This window comes from Micropterus salmoides, unplaced genomic scaffold (genome assembly GCF_014851395.1).
Source record: "Micropterus salmoides isolate LMB-PRFRI ecotype aquatic unplaced genomic scaffold, ASM1485139v1 Ms_hic_scaffold_21, whole genome shotgun sequence".
NCBI lineage: Eukaryota > Metazoa > Chordata > Actinopteri > Centrarchiformes > Centrarchidae > Micropterus > Micropterus salmoides.
Window position 1 is genome coordinate 14415241 of NW_024041262.1, and position 20568 is coordinate 14435808.

At 39.6% G+C, this 20568-nt stretch overlaps 2 protein-coding genes across 3 annotated transcripts; one reads left to right on the top strand and one right to left on the bottom strand.

Moving 5' to 3' along the window:
* Positions 1-783: 783 nt before the first annotated feature.
* Positions 784-13173, bottom strand: pde6c (phosphodiesterase 6C, cGMP-specific, cone, alpha prime). Its single transcript, XM_038735538.1, has 22 exons — positions 12501-13173; positions 11519-11671; positions 10185-10274; positions 9806-9946; positions 9624-9698; positions 9431-9495; positions 9073-9139; positions 8561-8608; positions 8147-8296; positions 7836-7979; positions 7393-7458; positions 6950-7105; positions 6266-6373; positions 5941-6050; positions 5741-5828; positions 5555-5655; positions 5266-5373; positions 5061-5124; positions 4501-4575; positions 4308-4391; positions 3235-3388; positions 784-3127 (listed from the first exon to the last, which is right to left on the bottom strand). Exons 1-22 carry the CDS (start codon positions 12966-12968, stop codon positions 3084-3086), a joined length of 2559 nt encoding a protein of 852 aa, XP_038591466.1. The 5' UTR covers positions 12969-13173; the 3' UTR covers positions 784-3083.
* A 3417-nt stretch (positions 13174-16590) lies between these two features.
* Positions 16591-19738, top strand: rbp4 (retinol binding protein 4, plasma). 2 transcript variants are annotated; one of them, XM_038735344.1, is made up of 6 exons: positions 16591-16630; positions 16943-17045; positions 17322-17458; positions 17592-17698; positions 18560-18772; positions 19085-19738. In XM_038735344.1, exons 2-6 carry the CDS (start codon positions 16944-16946, stop codon positions 19102-19104), a joined length of 579 nt encoding a protein of 192 aa, XP_038591272.1. In that variant the 5' UTR covers positions 16591-16630; position 16943; the 3' UTR covers positions 19105-19738. The 2 variants fall into 2 exon arrangements, with proteins under 2 accessions (XP_038591272.1, XP_038591270.1); XM_038735342.1 differs by having other exon boundaries at positions 16940-17045; positions 19085-19104.
* Positions 19739-20568: the final 830 nt, after the last annotated feature.

Sequence of the window (20568 nt, forward strand, 5' to 3'; positions counted from 1 at the left end):
GAGAAACTTTGCCCCTTCGGCAGATGGATGTGAAGACGGCCTTCTTGTGTCAAACTCTGCTCATAAATCATCCTAAATTCAAATTCAGTCATATTTCGGGCATGTTGAGGCCTCTGCAGCATACTACACTGAAACTACACTGTAGCAGCAATGTTGCTCTTAATTTCAAAGATTTGTACTCCTTTCATAGAGCTGATTGTTTTATAAATTACTATATACTTCTTAAAATGATGACAAAACACCACATAATCATGCAAAATCTGCTGACAGCAGGACACAGGATGTTCAACAACATAGCTAGACTGTATCGGGCAGGGATCACAACCAATCCGCTGATCCTTTATCCCAAGGCTCATCCAGCTTTGAAGCCTCTAAGATCCCTGCACGATATACAGTGGGTACGGAAAGTGCTCTTTGTTTCATTGCAGCCATTTTCCAAAAATCAAAAAAGTTCATTTTATTTCTCATTAATGTACACTCATCACCCCATCTTTATTAAAAAGAAAAACTGAAATACATTAATGAGAAATAAAATGAACTTTGCTTTTGGAAAATGGCTGCAATGAAACAAAGAGTGAAAAATTTAAAGGGGTCTGAATACTTTCCATACCCACTGTATATGACTAAGAACGAAGCACTGTCGCAGCGAAGCCCAAGGTTTCATTCTCCCACTTCATTCTCTGTCTCTGTCTAAGTCAAGTGTGAATAAGAGATGAAGTATCACCTTTGTGCATATGCTTCTTAATTCATTTTCAAACTGAGAAAAAGTGATTATATCTGTTCTCACACCTCCATAAGTTCCTTTATTTGCTTACGAATATTACATCTCATACATACATACATACAGTAGAGGTCATTTCATACGTCAAAATGATAGATTTCTAATGTCTGAATGACAGCAGATGGGGTAAGTAGAAAGCACATTATTTGGTTTCTCACAAAGGATCTTTGAAGGGAAAGGGGCCATTTTTTGAATCACTGGAGACAGAACTGGTGGTGTAACCATCCATATAAAATGTGTGCTACAGGAACAATGAGGTAAATTCGTGGTTAAATCATTAAAACATATGACTTGGGTTGATCCATTAAATGTTTTTTTTTTCTCAGTTTTGACTCCAGTAATCGCAACAGCTCCTCACATCACCTCAAGCAGCAGAAAAAGAGTTTCTAGGTATTCCCAAAGCCATTCCGATAAGATTAAGAGCCTTTGATTGATGCCCGGTTGACCAGAGGAGATCACATTGTATAACAGGAATTTGAGAGCCGCAGTTTGCCTTTGCACTGGGGAGGAGCATTGTTAAAAGTGTTTTACGGGGTGGGGGGTGCGCTGTCAACTCAGATGCCTGATCAGATCAAGTGAATTCAGGTTTACATGAAGAGGTGTTGCGGAGGAGATTCACACTGAGTTGACATCAAACAGCAGTTATTGCAATGATTCATCACACAGTTGCATCAGTGAAGAAAGAAGCAGAGGACTTTGGCCTGTCACACAATCGATGATGCTATAGCTGCATCTGCCACATAAACACAAGTCGTCTGCACATATACATGTAAGGCTCTGGTAGCCTGCTTTACCTCCTCTGTAAGAAGGGTATTTAAAGCCTAAAGCTGTGTGGATCTCCAGCTCTGGCTGGCAATCAAATCCTATCAAATCTTCTTAAGGAGAGGTAGATCTACTGCCTCTTGGACTGACTGTGACTCTTGCTTCCTTAGAAGAACCAAAGGTTGCTTTTGCTTGTACATTCTTCAAATCAGTTCTATGCTTCAGATATTCTTAAGTATACACAATTTAGATTTTACAGTTTCTATATAATCAACTATATACATGTGAAATCAGTCACGTTTTTTAAAAATCATAATGGAATTGTAATTTTGCTAAATAAATATTATATATATATATATATATATATATATATATATTTTCTCTTTTTTTATTATTATTTTTTCAGGTTGTTGGACTTTAAGACACCAGCTTACAGGTGTTTTTCAAAGCTGACAATAAAGTTGCACAAATTCAAAACATTTCTTTGATGCCTGAATTTGATTTTTTTTAGAGTGAATTTGTTTCACAGATTCACGCCCTCTCTCAAAGCTCGTCTCAAACTCTCCATCCGTGAAGACAGTTCAAGTACAAAATTGTCAGACAAAGAATCAGAAAAAAAACAACATATATAGATGGATTGCATATTAAAATACATACACTCTTACACAACATGTCGGCGCCTTCTGAGGTAAGATAACATCAGCCGTTGTTGATTGAGCATTAACCGGATCCAGATTGTCTTCTGCTCGTGTGCTCAAGGAATGAATTCCACAACTTGTGCTGCTCAAACCATTAACCAAAAACATAATTCTAACCCCATTCCGCTGAATCCAGCAAGTATAAAGTTATGCGGTTATTGTCTCTGCCTGCCCTCCCGCTATCCATTCATGGCCTGCCAAAACAGCAGCAGCATTGTGTGCAAGTCCACTGTGCAACCTACAGTACTACTATACTGTGTGTAACTGACGTCGAATAGGAACACTGTGAAAACTGTTGCTTTGGCATGCATATGCAGCACATGCAGTACCCTGTTTAAGCTATTTATACTAAAGAGTTTGTATCTGTACTTTAGTTTGACGTGAAATATGTGGTATCAGCATATGAGTGTATCTAACCATCAATGTTTAGATAATTGCTAAGTTATGTATATGTTGGGTTTTAAAATGTTTATGGCTGTGTGTCGTACGAAACAGAGGAAGTTTCAAACGCAACACATCTTCAGAGTCAAACGGCTTCTCTTCCAGTCATTACTTCTTGGTGGTGTTTCTGACTCTTTCCTCCTTGGAGAATAGTTAGGCTGGACAACAAACCAGACCTGATTAGACTAGACTAAAAGTAGGCTAGACTGAAGCAGACCAGATCAAACAGGGCTGGACTGGACTGCACCTAACCAGAGAGAACTACGCTGGTGTAGATCCGACCAGACCAAGCTAGCCTAGTCAAACCCCAACTAGACTAGATGTCAGACCAGAAAAGGCTAACGTAGCCTTGATTAGTCCTAACCAGATCGCATCAGTCCAGATCCAAGCATTGGAGGAACTTAGCAGATGGTGCAGGTCTTTGACTTCGCTCCGTCGCCACCTGCTATATAAACACACAGAAATAAAATTTAAAAAATGCTTTGGGATGATTCTTAACACACAGGGCATCAACTGGATAAATATGCACAAAATCAAGTTTGATTTTCTAACGTTTTTTGGCTTCCTCATCTTCCACTTTCTTCTTCTGATCCTCAATGGCCTTCATCTTTGCGTTGTATACCTCAGCCAGCTCACTCCAGTGTGCCCTGTTGTTGTTTAGCCCATCAAACATGGGCTGGATCTCCTTGTGGAATCTGGAAAACTCCTGGAAATGAAAATCAAACACACTGGATGTAAGTATGTGCTATTCAGTGTGGGATAAATACTGTAGAGGGAGAAGAACCTACAAGAAGGAAAACGTTGGTATTGCAAATGCACGATATGCCTTTTAGACCAGAAGGCAACCGACAAATGTTCAGGTTTATGGATGTGTGCGTTTTTGTCCAAATACCATCCTGACAAACAGCCAGCTGACATTCCTCCTGGGGCCAGCTGGGTTCAACAGGTCCATCCCCATACATCCTGTTTTCTAATGTTGTCGAAACTAGGTAACTCAATGGTCATTTTTGTAGTCTTTTTTTATTAGACTAGATTAATACATTTAAGTTTACCTGCTGTTTTGTGTTTCAATAGTGTTAGTTCCTCCGCTCTGTTACAGCAGACTTGAAGCTACACCATTCTGACACACACACTCCTCCAAAACTGAACACCTATACAGGGCTTTACAAATTGGTATTTACTGCACAGTTGGGAGAGGGCTTGAAAAGAAATTTATTGCCTTGAAAATAGAATTCACACTTTAAACTAGGGCCTGGGAGTGAGGTTAATGACTCTGTTTAGTTACTTTTACAGTTTATATTTGTAGAACTCATACCCTTTGAAAGTCTCACAATCAATTCAATTGAACTGTATCAAAACAACTCGTGGACAGAATGTACTTTTTGTGGCGCTTTGCTGAAAATCTAACTCAAGTAGAAGCGTGGACGAAATCGTTACACCCCTCTTGACTGTGGGTGTGTTTAAATTCCAGCAGTTACAGATGAATTGTTGCAACACAGGGCACAGGCCAGACTCCCTTTCTACAAAAATCCATGTTTTTTTTTTTCAGGCCTCGGGATATAATAATAACACTCAAAAACGCTCACAAAATGGTGGAGTTGTGCGGCGTAAAAGCTGATTGTTACCTTGTATACGAATGAGCACACAAAGTCGATGAAACCGCACTGCATCTTGGGTAGCTGTTCAGCACAGTTTCTGTCCATCATGGGCTGAGAGGAAGAGATGGGAGAGTTTCAGGTTGAAAACAAATCCTGAGAAAACTAAGAAAACAAAATCACGTTAAAGGAACAGAAGGTACAAGAGATGTATGAGCCTTACAATTGGTTGTTGGTCCAAAACAGATCTCTCCAAATCTCCCTGTTCCCAGAATTCAGCAGCGACCATCAGAGCCACCTGGAGAGGAACATACATATATAGGGAGATTGCCAGTGAGTAGCAAATATTGATATAAACACATTTCCTCTCAGGACATTCTATTTTCTTGTAAGGGTTGTTTTCAATTTTTTCCAGCATACAGTATTTACGTGTGGGACGGACTTCATGTCAGCAGGGCAGGATCTCTTCTGCCAGCTATAAATATGAAAGCTGTTTTTTGACCTTGTGTAAAGCTGTTAGCATGTGATCTCAAAGTAAAAACAAACACTAATAAAAGTGGACTATTGAACCCTGTTTGATTGAATGTTCTTGTTTGAGTTATTGAGCTAGAACTAGACATATTTCCAGCTGATTAACCGGCAGGCAGGACAAAATAATGCAGAACAAACTACATGAAAACAGTATTATTAGAAATATGTGCTCCTGTGCATTTTTTTTGTTTCTTGTGAGCATCACTATATATTCTTTAACCAGCTTGTGTGAAAGCTTCGAAGGTAACCCACCTTGCTCTGAACCTCCCAGGGCTTGGTGATAGCTGACAAGTCACAACCGGTCATCATCATGGCCCTGGAGGTGAGGGACAGACAGACAGTCAGGGGAGAGAAGATGACACACCGCTACTGATGATGATGATTTGCGAGGGGCAGAGATCGTCCCAAAAAATATATTTTAGAATAAACTAGACAGAATCTCCACTTGGTTACATACATGACGATTTCCTTCCTGGTGGAGTTGTTGGAAACATAGGCAATGGCCTCCTTTTCATCTGTCATCGGCTCTGTGGCGTTCACAATGTTTTGGAACATGGTTCTCTTTCTGTGCGAGGACAAAAAGACAAACACTGATTCCATGAAGTGCACTGAGGCAGTGAAAAGACAGATGAACATTGATTGGCTGCAGCTAAACGCCTGAGCTACAGTCTTTCACTAGCTTTATTTCAGGTCTTTCGCTAACTGTGTCTGTAGCATTGTTGCTGCTACTGGTCTGAGTGCAGTACTTGAAGTAAAGGGCCAGATCAGTGGCGATGATGCAGACGTCAAACAAGTGCTGCACATTCTCAAACTGACGCTTCTGGAGGTTGCAGAAGATGTTCAGGCTCTGCAAGAGACAACCGACGAGTGGTCAATGTGTGCGTGCCTTTTTTTAAAGTCTAACATTTAAAGTTATTGTCAAGAAATCGTACCTCTTCAGCCATGAGCGTCTTGCTGTACTCCAAATGGTGCCTCTCCATGATGGAGGAGCCATGAAGTTTAGCCAGAGGAGACGCGCTCCTACAGGTACACAAAAAACAAAGAGACAAAAGATAGGAGAATAAATTGGCACACAGGCGACACACATGCACTTTAACTTCCCCCACGCACAGAATCACATTGTTTGACTTGCTTTGTCTGGTAGAGGTTGTTGGTCCCTCTGTGGTCAATATCGTGGCAGAAAGCAGCAGCCACCATGGCAAAGGCATCTAGATCAGAGTAGTACTTCCTCAGCCTCCCTGTCTGAACGCAGAGGAGACAAATCATTGATTAGTATGTGCAGGCATTTGGGTGTGTGACTGTGACTACCTATAAAAAATGCACTGTTCCTGTCCAGGATGAAAATGTCTATTCTCAGTTGTGAGTGAAAGAGAAGAGGTGAAACTACAACAACTTAGAACATTAAGCTTTAGTGTCGGGATTTACTGTAAATGCAGAGGATGTTGTGCGGGCGTTACCTGCAGCAGACAGAACATGGTGTGGCCTACGTTGAAGCCATGCCTCCAGTTGTGGTAGGTGATGGCACGGTAACCCTTCCTCACGGTGTACATCCATCTGGTCAGCGTCTGAGGGGAGAGGGTGGGTATGATTCAGAGAGCAAGGCGAGAAAAAAAGTGTTATGTTATAATGTTATAATTTTAGGTGGCTTTCAGGTGAGCCATGGCCATGACTCAGTGTGATGTACCCGTGTTTTAAAAGAAACGGCGCCGCAGTGCCCGACAAAACCCACTCTGCTTTCACAGCTACACTGCTGAGTGTCAATCAGATTTGTAGCAAAAGCACATGACATGCTTTGAGAGGCTGATTAACGATCACATCAACTTTTCTCCTCCCAGCAAAATAGACCCTTTCTGCATTCTGCATCCCTGAGGCTCATCGCTTCTGTTATCCAGTACCCACATTTCCAATGGATTATATGTTTGCATTGCACAAGTTTTTTAATCTAATCAATTCACTTTTTCATATGTATTTTAAATAAAAATTAATAAAATCCCTGATTGTGAGGGGGATAATAATAATGAACCTAATGCAGACAACTATATCCCAGCTTGGCAAAAAAAAGGGATATTCTCCCGATGGGACCGTTTGCATCACCACCATTAAGTGCATCCTCGAAATAAGTGTCTGACTGCGTGATTCACCTCTGCGGGAACTTTAAACTTTTCAACAACTCCGAGCTCAAAGAACATGCGAATGCCGGCTTTGATGAGGCCGTGCTCTGAGACGGGGAAGTCACTGAAGGAGAACAGGTACAGACTCTCTCCATCGACATTGTCAGCTGCTGGGCAGTTTGCTTTCTGCACAAAAAACACGACACAATTCACACAGAACATGTCCATGAGTCATTAAATTCTCAAAAAAAATACAGATGACATGTGAGTCTCAAGATAGTTAACACATTAAATACATTAGGCCTATGAATATTCAAATTCATAAACATATTTATAGTTATTTGGTTTGCCAGTGCTTTGAATCAATGATTACTGTAATAACCTTAATGTATCACATTATCATCATATTATCATCATATCATTATTAACTGTTTCATTTCATTGCTAGTCCTGAAGGTTCAAACCAAACATACCAATAGTTTGTACATTTCTTTCTGGTCGCAGTCTTCAGGCTCTGAATCAAACTTCTCTTTGGTGTTCTAGTTATAAAAAAGAGAACAGTAATTTACAATGGCATCTTACATTCAACCCATGAAAGTGCTGCCATCATATACAACAATTTACAGCTTGAATTCCTAGATTGGAAACAAAAAGCGGAAAATCTGAAAACATCACGTGATTATATTTTTAAGCACCTTCAGACGAGTGCTCCAAGCAGAACACTGTATAGGCTCAAATTTTAGATACCTTTAATTAGTCCTCTAATAGCTGATACTGGAGGACTGCTACTCCAAAAGCTATACACGGCGCATTAACCTTTGACTGTGTTTAATTCTGTCTTTAGTTAGTTGATTAAATGCTGAGAGCTCTATGGTAGGCGTCTGGAGAGGAGAATGTGGAGGAACGTCAGACTGACCAGAATGGACTGCAGCTCATCACTGGTGCATTTGCTCTGGTACATGAGCATCTCCTGGGCAATGTCTTTCCTATACTCCATACGGTTCAGCCTGTCATAGGTGTCGCAGTTCAGCACTGACCAACCCAAGAACTGTGTCAGGGCCTGGCCACGAACAATGAAAGTGAGAAAGCATGAGAGAGGACAAACGCATCCAAATTCACAGCAACACAGCCACAAAAGCGCATGTACACAGATAGAAAATGACAGGATATGCCACATTGGACATATTGTATGGTGGTGACAGGAAATGAAAAGAGCACGGCGCTGACCTCAGTGATCTGTTCATCGTGTTCATCAAAAGGCCTGCCGTCTTTCCTGTTGAAGAAAGTGGCGATGCCCACAATTTCTTCCTTCTTGTTGACAATGGGCAGCGACAAGACATTCTTGATGACAAAACCTGATTCATCCACAGCCTCTTTCTGAAAGACATTGAAATAAAATTTTCATCACAACTGGTTTAGGGCCACGGCTACATTCTACTGGAGTATGAGCATCAAAACAGTAGGATATTAACATCTGCATGTTGCACAGGAAGGGCCTTCACATGTGTTAGTATATCAAAACCTATACTGGTGTATATTCTCTTGTGCGCATATGAGAAATCAGCTACATAGTGGATACCAAGGTGGCCACACACAATTGCGTGTGTCCTATATATGGACAGACAGTAAAAGTGTCCTCACCTGGAAAGTGAAGTAATCATCTGCAGCCACGTTCATCATGTTGCAAATCTGCAGGCAGTCACATTAAAAACATTAAAGTCCAGCACTTTACATTGGAAATTTTACTCATAACTGCTGTTGCTAATCAATCTTTGCAACAACCTTTAACTCAATTATATGTGTCTACCTTTAATTGTTATAAGTCATGTTTAATTTACTGTATGGAATTTTAATATGTTTAATGCAATATGTTTACCTTTTGTTAACTGGGATTTAACAATGATCACATTTATTTAAAATGTAATAAATTACTTGTCATATATTTGGTGCCATACGTTGACATAACTGAACCAAGTCACTACATTTACAGTATTCCAACTGATACATACCACTAGCTTATTTACTGGACAATGATAAATGTTGCTATGTCTCTGTGCCTATTGCACAAGTGCGTTCCCCTCTATTTTTCATTTTTTTATACATTCTAGTGATTCTGATAATGTACTGTCCTACAGCGGCTGTGGGAGACTTACAAAGCCATTCTCTGCAACATACGTTGGTAGTCCGCTAACTAGAGCCCAGTGATCTGGAGGCGGACCACTGAAAAAAGAGAGAAACATGTAGAGTTGTATGAGCTGGAGTCAGCATATTATTGCCAGAGAAGCCAGTTACACAGTGCTGACTCTCATGTATTATGTGACTCATCAGAATGTTGTTAATTTGAGACTACGTGTGGATGTTTATTTTGAAATAAGACATTTAAAAATGTGAATAGCACTCACTCAATTTCTTCATCCAAAGTCCGTAACACAATTTGTTCTGTTTATGCTGTATTTGAAATGTATCATATGATTTTGAGTGAATTTGTATCATGTAGCTAATGCTGCTCACGGTATGACTTTGATTTCTTCTTTGCCTTCCAGGAGGTAGTCAATGATCTTGTAAAAGATGACTTCCTGTATAAAAAGCAGAAGCAGGTCAGTATTATATATTCTATTATTAAATTCTCAATCATCTTCAAACTACATTAGTGAAAATGTAAGTTGAAGAAATGAATAAATGAGGAGAAAAATTAGTTTGTTACCCTGCCGTCAGGTGTTTTTGGTCCCTTATAGGGTTCCACATCTCCCAGTTTCACCGGCCATTCATCATAGAATTCCTGCAGGAAAAAAACACAGACAATACCAGTTGTGAGTTATTCGTGACTGTAGCCATGGATGCCATCTGTTCAATTCTGTAAAATTGAATCACTGACGCAACACCAACCTTCTCTTTGGTCATGTCCAACAGACCCACTGAGTATCGTTCGCATAGTAGATAGGTCCTTACAGTGTAGAGCGCTTTGTGGAACTGTCTCTCAATGTCTGTCAACTCCTCAAACACTTTGCTGGCAGACCAGAGCAGCACCTATAAGCAAATGAACGGCAATGCGGGTAATTAAATGTTTAGCTTTGGCATATAGCATGAGCTCTGTTCAGTGCATTAGAAATACCAACAGGGAACTAACACAGTATAATATCAGTGCTTAATGATGGGAAGTTCCCACTGGATAACATCACAGTATTGCATATCCACTCTCACCTACTTTCCTGACTCAAAGGATACTTAAAGCATTTATTAATTTCATAGCAGCAGTATAGTTTACCTGACTCCTTCTGGATTCCACATTGAACATGTAGCTTGTGTAGTGCTGCAGGGCAAGGACTTGAGCAAAGTTCATGTACTTGTGGAAGAGCTAAGGACCAAAGGACCAAATCAGATTAGAGGTTTCATTAATACACAACAGCAGATTTGAGACTGTGGCACATGTGAACTTTTTTAAGTACAGTACAATTTGGCTACATTTCCCTCAGCAAAGATGTGATTTGTCATAGAAATCGAACTGTATATGAATTGTCTGGTGGGTGTAAAGAGTATGTATCCTGAAAATTTGACTTTAGATTTGACCAATCAGTAAATATAGACTTCATACGGTCATTTACATCAACGTTTGGCAAATCCTTACTCAAATGACACATATTTTGCACATGGATTTACATACATAGACATTTAAGAGGTTTTCTCTGGTTGCTAAAATTCCATTAAATTTGTTATTACCAGACTCCTTGATGTTGATCAAGAACATGACTGCGCTTTTCCTTATATACTGAAGTTTACGTTTTGGAGACACTGACCCAATCAAGATAATATGTAAAGATAAAGAGAAGTAAACAATCACTACCTCTGTGCTTATATACCTAACAAAACAATGCAGAGTTCTCAGACATTATAATGCATCTTGGCAATTAAAGCATTAGCCCAGTGCATCGTTTTCACCAATACTCTCCTCTACATGTCTTTACTCTCTTTTTCAGTTCCTGGCAATCACCAATGTAACTTAAGAATCAACCTCAATAGTCTGTTAAAACACAATTTCCATCTGACCCAATTTAGTCTTTATGGAATTGTGCCCCAGCGTGAGTTTGTGGCTTCTGAATAATAAGAGCCAGAAGTGAATGTTTTCTGATTCAGAGATAACATATTCCTAGTTAAATCATCATGCTTTTTTTTTCCAAGTCAAATGCTCAAAAGCAACTGCATTTAGTCAGTGAGGTCTGATTGGCTCCCACTGACATAAAGGGAGTGTTTTGCACCCTGCTGGTGAGATGTAATTACAGCAATAATCTTTATCAAGTTGCAAATTTCAAACGGTAGAGCACAGGCTTTTTTAGCAGACAAGCAACTGTGAATATGATGAGCAGAGAATTCCAAAATAGGGTGTATTTTAGCTGCTCCTTCTTAAGACAAAAAAGACCTTATATTAATTCTACAAACATCTATAGGTTTAATTTATGAAACAGTTAGTGGCAGACATGCATCGGTGCCCAAAACACAACCCGGTTCCAGCTCACTGTAAATCAATCAATCAATCAAAATCAATCAGTAAATCAAATCACAATGTTTAAGAGTGAATGCACATGTTTAAGTGTGTATTCTTACCGCCTCATCCTCTGCAGAAAACGCATCAGCTCCTATTTTGTTTAGCGCCATGGTGACTCCAAGGCACTCTTTGTCAGCCAACAAAGGGAAAGTGAGCAAGCATTTAGTCTTGTATCCAGTCTGTTTGTCCACAAAGTCACAGAACTTGTTATTCTGTATTGAGAGAAAATAAAAAACTTCATATGAGGTTTGGTTGAATCGAAAGGTGGATATAAAACCAAATCACTGATATACAACAACACATTTACATTGTTCATTTCATTCTCTGCAGTTTGATGTTGTTTTCATATGCTGATTAACTGCCTATCAGACTGAAAGATTCATATTCATAATAATATTATATCATATTGAGTTTTCAAATATAGGGCAGCTGTCTGGTCTTAATTTGAAATAAATGACAAATTGTTGTTTATTCTGTAATCAGTATTCTATTATTAGCTACTCTTGCTGCACATTTGACAATGGACAAGATGTGTCAAAATACCATATTCTTCAGCTGACTATTTTCATAATACAACTGATGTTTAATAAGGGATAGTTGGCTTGGAGACATGACAATAATCTTAAGAAATAATTGATATCTTTTTTTTCACTTGCACAGGCACAGTTTTTATTAATCATGCCCAAACTGGTAGGCCTACTTACAATCAAACATTTTAAAAACAACAATAGCATGAACCTCACTATGTAGGCTATGTTATGCTGTACATAAATATATGAATAGCCTACCAAAATAAAAATAAAAATACGTTATTAGGTCCACAGTGAATTTATCAATTAGCAGCCGTCTACCACCAAATGACCTTCAGCTAACTTTATAAAAAAGTAAGTTCGTTTTTTTTTTTTTAAAGACCCAGCATATATTTATAGCGCTCATTTTCACTAATACATTTGTACAAACAAACACATAATTTATGACAGCTTCAGTCAGGCGCACACAACTTTCTGAGAGAGTACTTTTCGAGTACTTTTTACTTCTCACCTTTGAGACGTCAGGAACATTTTGTGGCTTTTTGCAATGTGCGGTGTAACCGACAACACCCATATCGAGAGGGAACACAATTTCACTCTGAGGATTAATGAGGTTTGCCTCGTATTTGGATGTTGGAGTCACGTCAAAGAGGCAAGAGGCCAGCTCGGGTATTCCGTTTCTGGCCCGGCATATGTAATAACTGAGCCTGTCGGCCTGTAAGATCAGGGCAACCCTCTGCAACACTTTGTGAAAGGACTTCTCAAAGTCAACCTGTTTCTGCAACTCCTGGACCAGCTCAAAGATGATGGCGGCCTCTTGAACAGAGTTAATATCCTTGAAGGAAGCGGTGTCTTTGATGTCGACAGGTGCAGAAAAGGCGGCGGAGAGGGCTTCAGCGCGCAACTTCTTATCGAAGTATTCTTTGGCGAACTGTGGGTTGTTCTCCAGGTATTTCTCCACGCTATCCTTGTCTGCCATTTTGAACTCAAGTAGTTTTGTATTCCCGTCCTCTTTTCACAAAAGCATCACCTGCAAGGTTTTGTAAAAAATGGAGAGGGGAGCTGAGCTGTGGCCTACACGGTTGGCTGGCTCAGTAGCATCCGTTTGTGCGGACTTGCATTCTCCACCGCGGTCCCTGAGGGAGTCACTAACACGTCCCGTGTCCGGCGACAGACAGAATAGGACAGAGTGCGGCTTACAGGCTGAAAGGATCAAAGTGGCCGCTAATTAATGTGACGTCATGACATTAAAAGCCCTGCTTTAAGCGTCCTTAACCCGCAAATCCCAATGCTGATGGCGCAATCCTCCCTATCTTAGGGAGGACGCAGGAGAGTGAGACTATTGTCAGGTCGAAGGTTGGATACATGGGCTACATCAGGAGTGTGATCTGGAAGGTGGCAAAATGATGGAGAGGTAAAGACCCAAGACATATTGCTGTCCTAACTCATTGGTTCGGGTGGTTTTCACAAGTCACCTTATGCCCTTACATGAAACTCAACACACCATGACACTTTGGGGTCCATCCAACTGATGCGAAGTTGGAGCTGTGGAGGCTTAAGTGCCTTGCTAAAGAGCACCTCAACAGTCACTGAAAAGAGTTGCTTCTTGCACAGGTCTTCTGTAAGCCGGTTACTGGATTCACCAGTAGCCCTCTGTTCCAATCTGACATTTAAAGTGTGGTACCAATGTTTACTTTATTGTGAGCTCTCAGAAGACATGATATCAGCTCTCCTTGCCTCAAATAACCTCCTTGTCATCCAACTCCGCATTAGGGATTATCACCATTGTTGTTGTTAACGAAGGAGGAAGTACCTAAATAGTGTCAGCCACTGGCAGTGATTGTGCACAGAGCCACCATGTTACCCTATCTAATACTCTAAATGTGTAAGCAGCCTACCTGTGTACTTTAATTAAATCACCATCATCATGGAGGTATCAGTCCCAGGACTGGAAATTGGCCAATTAGTGAGACTTAGACGTCTGAGAACAAGGCCCTAAACAAAGATGGCTGGATATTATTAACTGAGTATACTGAGCGTATGGTTAGCAGCTGGCAGGCTGGCAAGACCAGGAGTTCCCCACTATTTTTTGCAGTGGGGATAAAGGCAAGCTTATTAAGGGATAACTTCTAAAGGTGTGTGTGTGTGTATGTCTGTGTGTCTGTGTGTATGTTAGGTATTGTGGAAATGAATTAGAGAAGCCCATTTCACAGTGGGACACAGTGGGTTGGGTGTTGAGAGAGATGTGTAATGTAACAAATGTAATAATGATAATATGACTAATGATATTTCTGATTGAGTATTTTCTTTTAATGGAATAGAATCCGCCATGTATTTTCAGTACTGTTCCTGATAGTGTTCATTTTTAACAAATGTATGTACTAAAATAAAGTGAATTTTATTAAATTTAAACTATGTGACTTTAACTGAACAGCAGTGACTGGGGCCACATGTAGTAATGGCAGGACAAAATTCTTAAGCCAGTTGCTTTGGAATGAGACACAACATTATTTCATAAGTTTGTTAGCATTAGCTAACATTAGCAACCATATGCTACTGGTCATGGCAGACAATGCATGGCTGCCTCACCAAAACACTGTGCATTGAACTGAACATTTTGCTTATGAATTCAACTTTTCACATGTAAGAGGAACAATGTGATATTTTGTCTTGCATAGCTTCATCACCTCACTGTAGATGGATGAAATATTTTCTAAACTTAACCTCATTTACAGTTCTTCTGTTATTCAAGACTAAAGCTAACTAGTAAAAAGTGATGACATTTATTTGGTGAAGGTTTCACACTAAGCAATCTTCATCAAGTATAGCAGTTTATGCCAGTACAATCTATTTCAATCCAATACAATTACCTGCAACAATATTATCTTTGCAAATCTTGTTGACAGTGTTGATTCAACTTGTTATTGGTACTTGGAGGCAGTGGTAATGTCTGACTGGACTGCATTACACTCAGTTTACCCACATTTCCCTCTTTAAAGCCCAAAAGCTCACATGGAAGCAGTATATTTAGCCAATTGTGAAGAAACTGACTCCTGCTTTAAGCATGACATCACCATTTACCACTATACTGCCCAAAATGTTAAATGCATACACGCACCTGACAGTGTACCATAAAGTATATGGTTTTTTGGACAATCTTCATGATTATAAAATGTTACACTCCCTCTAGCCAAATTCCAGTCGCTATTATTTCCGCTAAAAATGAGTGATTGAGCTGTTTTCGACTGGCCGGGGCTGTGGTTATGCAAGCTACAGATGTTTGGCTGTGCTGTGCTCTTTTATTAAAACCAAGCCCTCAGAGGACTGAGTGCATGATCTCAGTCAAAACAACAGCACGATTCTGCCCCAGCAGATTTAAGTCAGATGAAACACAGACCTGCATTAGAGAGTAGTTTAGGAACTTCTATTAAATTGCTTGTACTGTGAATTATATACATTTTATCTGTGCAAACCTGAAAAATCAGAATCAAACAAGTCAGAAAACTGACACAAGCTGTTTGACCCTGGTCTTGGGAGAACAACATGTTCTCAAATAAGAAATAAAGAGGTTCTTGTGTACATGAGTACATCAGTATGGAAGCCATTTACTTTAGCTTAGTATTCACAGGAGTCAGTAATTAACTTCCTCTGGTGTGATTTTCACAAAAATACACAACTGATTTCACACTGATCCCTTAAATGACAAGAATGCTTTGAAAGCAAAGATGCTGGGATTGATCTCATTGATGTAGATTAGTCACAGATTTGTGATACAAAGGAATGTTCGTGGCTAAACTTGTTTCTGTTGATTCATTTTGTTGTTGCTGATTCAAAAGATGTGTCTTCCTCCCTGAGCCCTCTTGGACTCATCATTTATAGCAGTATCTACAGAAGCATTTTTACTGGTGTTTGAAACTCCAGACTTTGTTCTCAGAAAAGATGTGATTATCTCTCTTTCACATTGATTATTTCCTGTTGTGAGTGGACGTGAACACTCTGGACCATTTATAAAAACACAGTGCTGGGAGTTACAAAGGAGTGCCATGAGAGCATAATCAAGTCAATAGCTGATGCAATTATATGGTTGCTGCTGGGAAGCATGCACACATACTGTAACATTTTTTGGTAAATAAGAAAGGAGAAAGGGCTGAAACGCGCATTAATGCAATCCAGTTCTCCCACACAAACCAGGGGGTTCTGTGCCTCTGCAAGTGCAAGTCATCCACAAATGACAAAGGGTACAAGTCACTACCTTCTTCACACACCAGAGTGTGTGCCTACAGTGTGTGAATGCACGTGTGTTTGTATCTACACTTGAATTGTATAGCTCATTCCAGATGGTCATCTTGGCTTTGCTGGTTGTTGCTTTCATAAGACCTCAGCAGTTCTCACAGGAAAATCCATTTTGGGAGGGGGGGTATGGAGGGGTGGTCGGCCAAATGTGCAGAACACACAAATCAATAGGACTAGGGCCTGCAGTTATGTACATTTTTGTCCAATGAAAGGAAAGCTAGCTGGGGGAGAACAGGGGAGGGTCAGATCTCCAGAAGTCATTATGCAACACAAACCAGCTGTATATAAGGCTGAAACCTGACAGAAAACAAGAGGACCCCTGAGAGCTGTCTACATTTTGGGAACCAGGTATGCACTGACAATGGAACTGTGTTTTTGTGCTTTTGCAAAATATCTTCTTTTTACCCACTCACACATTTTAATAGAAATCATTTTGATTAATTTATTCAAAGTGTAGCACTTTTTTTGACATACAGTTTGTAGCACAAAGGGAAATATTTTATGGAATAATATTACACTTTACATGACTTGAGGACTTGAATGGAAATTAACTGGCAATGTGTCTGTCCTCTCTGTCGCTTTTCTGTCGCTGTGCCTCCTCTCAAACTCCTAACCACTTTCCTTCTTTCTATCTGTCTTTTTTTTGTTCTTGCGAAGTAGAATGCTGCGGTACGTTGTGGCTCTTTGCCTCCTGGCTTTCTCCTGGGCACAGGACTGCCAGGTGTCCAACATCCAGGTCATGCAGAACTTTAACAAGACCAGGGTGAGTTGGAAGTATAAATTATTTAAGTATAAGTATAAAGTTCTATTATCTTATTCACATCTGCTTTGTATTATTTTATTTTAGACACTTAGATAAAAATGTCACTTCTGTTTAAGGTACTTTGTAAAATACTAATTAAACTGTAATTTGTTACAATTTATTTCTTAAAGAAACTTTTCTGTATCCCTGATCTCACTTGGAATATTTTGTGTTTTAACATTAAATGAAAAACATGGAGGTGTGAAGTGGACTTACATGTGGATTTTGTTCTCTTAGTATGCAGGGACATGGTATGCCATAGCAAAGAAGGACCCAGAGGGTTTGTTCTTACTTGACAACATTGTGGCCCATTATACTATTGAAGACGATGGCAAAATGACTGCCAGTGCTAAGGGCAGAGTCATCATCCTCAAGTGAGTTCTGCTCTTTACTGGGAAGGCTCACCTTTTCCTCCACTTGAGCTGTGAATTTGTGCAACTTGCTGCACGTTTTATGCTTAATAAATCACTTCTTAACGTAGCATCCAACTCTCTCTTTGACTTCTAGCAACTGGGAAATGTGTGCCGACATGTTTGCCACCTTTGAGGATACCCCCGACCCTGCCAAGTTCAGGATGAAGTACTGGGGAGCGGCCTCCTACCTGCAGACTGGAAGTAAGTTGTGGAACATTTACACCTGAACACTAATAGAATCTAACTTGAGTTTGTTTCGGTGTTCGACGACAAAATTCAAGGCAACTAATGTATGACCACTGCTAAGCACCTTATTAGCATAAACTTCAAGGGTTGTTGACCTTCAGACAACTTTTGTATGCAATCAACTGCAGCACTTGGCTCACTGTGACCCTGACCAAGAAAATGAATCAAACCAAATAAGCGCTATGAGATAACTGTTGAGATTCGGTGCTATATACATAAAAATTTAATTGAATTGATTTGAAATACTTTCTAGGAAGGGGTCCAAATGTCATTGATTGAATCACATTAAGTACAGTGGTTTAATAATTGTACTTTCATACAAATCAATATTGAGAAACTCTTTATTCAGTTTTAAAAGTCTCTGTGATGCCAGTGCTGAACCAAACTGTGTAAGTTAACTGAAGTTTTCTGTTTCAACTGTAGTATTACCCATAATACCCACCCAGATTATTGCATCAGTTGTTGACTTGCTTATGCTTTGTGCCTCCCAGCATTGAGTTTGTCTAAATGGTGGACAGTGCCCAAGTCCACTTTCAGCTTAAAATAATCAAAGTCAAATAGAGATAGTCATATCTCTTCAAAGCACAAAGTCTGGAGTTTCGATGTTAAAGGGGAATTTACCTCAACTGTAACTGAAACAGTATCTTGTGATCAGCTTCCATATACATACAACAAAGCAACTCTGACCCACAAAATACTTGTGAGATTCACAGTAAATGTGCATTGTGGTGTGTGGGATGCTTTTTTTTTGCCCTTACAATTACCATGCTAGTTAAAAACATCGAATGTGGTAACAAATCTAAACTCCCCCCCCAGATGATGACCATTGGGTGATCGACACTGACTACGACAACTACGCCATCCACTTCTCCTGCAGACTACAAGACTCTGACGGCACTTGCCTAGACAGCTACTCCCTCATATTCTCTCGCGATTCAGCCGGCCTGAGGCCCGAGGACCAGCGAGCCGTCCACCAGAAGAAGACGGACCTCTGCCTGCTGGGCAAATACCGACGCATTGCACACAATGGTGAGTTGAGTTCACTGTAGTGCTAATTTGGTCATGCAAGGATTTATTGATCTATTCGTTAGTAGGTGTCATTAAATAATGTTAGAGACCAAGTAAATTGATTGACTTGACTAAGTTGCGTCGTAAGTCCTTGTGATCACTGTCTAACTTCATTATCTGATAAGATGAGATCAGAAATCACTTCATTAGCAATTGACAATAAACTAAATAAAATAAAATAATAAAAGTTTTAATATGAGAGATAAGAGTTTTAATGCTCATATGGTATTTTCGAGTAGCCTAAGCAAAATGTTTTCCTTCTTTCCTCTGCAGGCTTCTGCGACAGCAGCTGATCTGTTGACGCTCAGAAAACTTCTTTTTGAAGCACCCCTCTCTGGGACTGCGGGCCCCTCTGCTGGTCTTGGACTGAATCCCAACAGAGTTCTCTCTATACTGTCTTTGTCTATCTGAACAGATGAAGGAGCCCATTCTTCTTTAAGAAATAAACAAGAAATGGCTAACTATACACTGTCACATTTACATGACTATACTGTCAATAGAAAGGAAAGGTGACTGTTGATGCTGGTGTGTTACTACTTTCCCAAAATTTCACCATTATTAAAGGGGATTCTGGGCCTTTTAACATTTTATCCACAAAATCTATCACATGTTGTTGTATGATAACTTCAGAGTAGTGTAAAACAACCTTCCCCAAGGAAACCAGTGGAAATTGCTCTCTGGTCCTATCACATCACTGAAAAACAACTTTTCAGGCCAATGTGACAAATGATAAGTTGTGAAAATCTATTATAAATGAAGCTGAAGGTCTCGGCATTATTGTAGCTCTGGAATATAACCACGTTTAATAAAACAAAATAAAAAAAAGAGGTTAACATGTCACTGGCTTTGCTTTTACACTGAAGGACGTGCAGTATCTTGTAGCACAAAAGCAGATGTTGTTAATAAACCCAAATACATTCACATTAAGTCATGCTATACAGGCATAGTGGTTTGGTTGCGTCTTGAATGTACTGTACTTCTTGATTCATGTTAGGATTAGGGTTTATTTCATATATCATATATCATTCAACAAATAAACAATATCAAACAAAAACAAGTGTGTGAAAATAGCTTTTAATGAATTACATATGAACTATATTTTATATACTTGAAGTATATATTGTATGTACGTTACTATGTCTACAGTTTTCACAGGGTCACATTGTTATTACAGAAACTACTTGCCAGTGGTGTGTATAAAGTTCATAAAGCCCCAACACCTCTCCTGTCAATCTGTGGTTGACATTTACATTTTAGCCATGCAGGTCCAAGTTTTCACTTATCCAAAGATAGATCTAAACATATGCTGGGTGAATTTTGTAGACATTCATAGTTCCTGGATGACAAACCCTAATGACTTGGGTAATACTGAGTTTTTTTCTGTAGTGTGACCATGATGTCTACATGGTTTTCAGTGAAATGTCCACGCAAAAACCATTTTACAGAAATTACTGAAATTTGGTACAGGCAGGATAAATGGTCAAAAACTCAATAACACACGAAAAAATACCTGCAAAACTAGTGACATTCCCATCAGCCTCAAATGAACTGTGTGTTTAGGTCAAACTAGCATATGTTAGCATGCTAAAATTATAAAAATTATGATTATACCTGTACAAAAACAGCATGTTAGCATGCTGACATTAGCATTTAGCATGCTGCAGTACAGCACAGAGCCAACAGGGTGGCTGGAGACACTTTTAATCAATCAATGGCTGATCCTTTAGCGTCACATAATCTATTGGGTCACAAGTGAT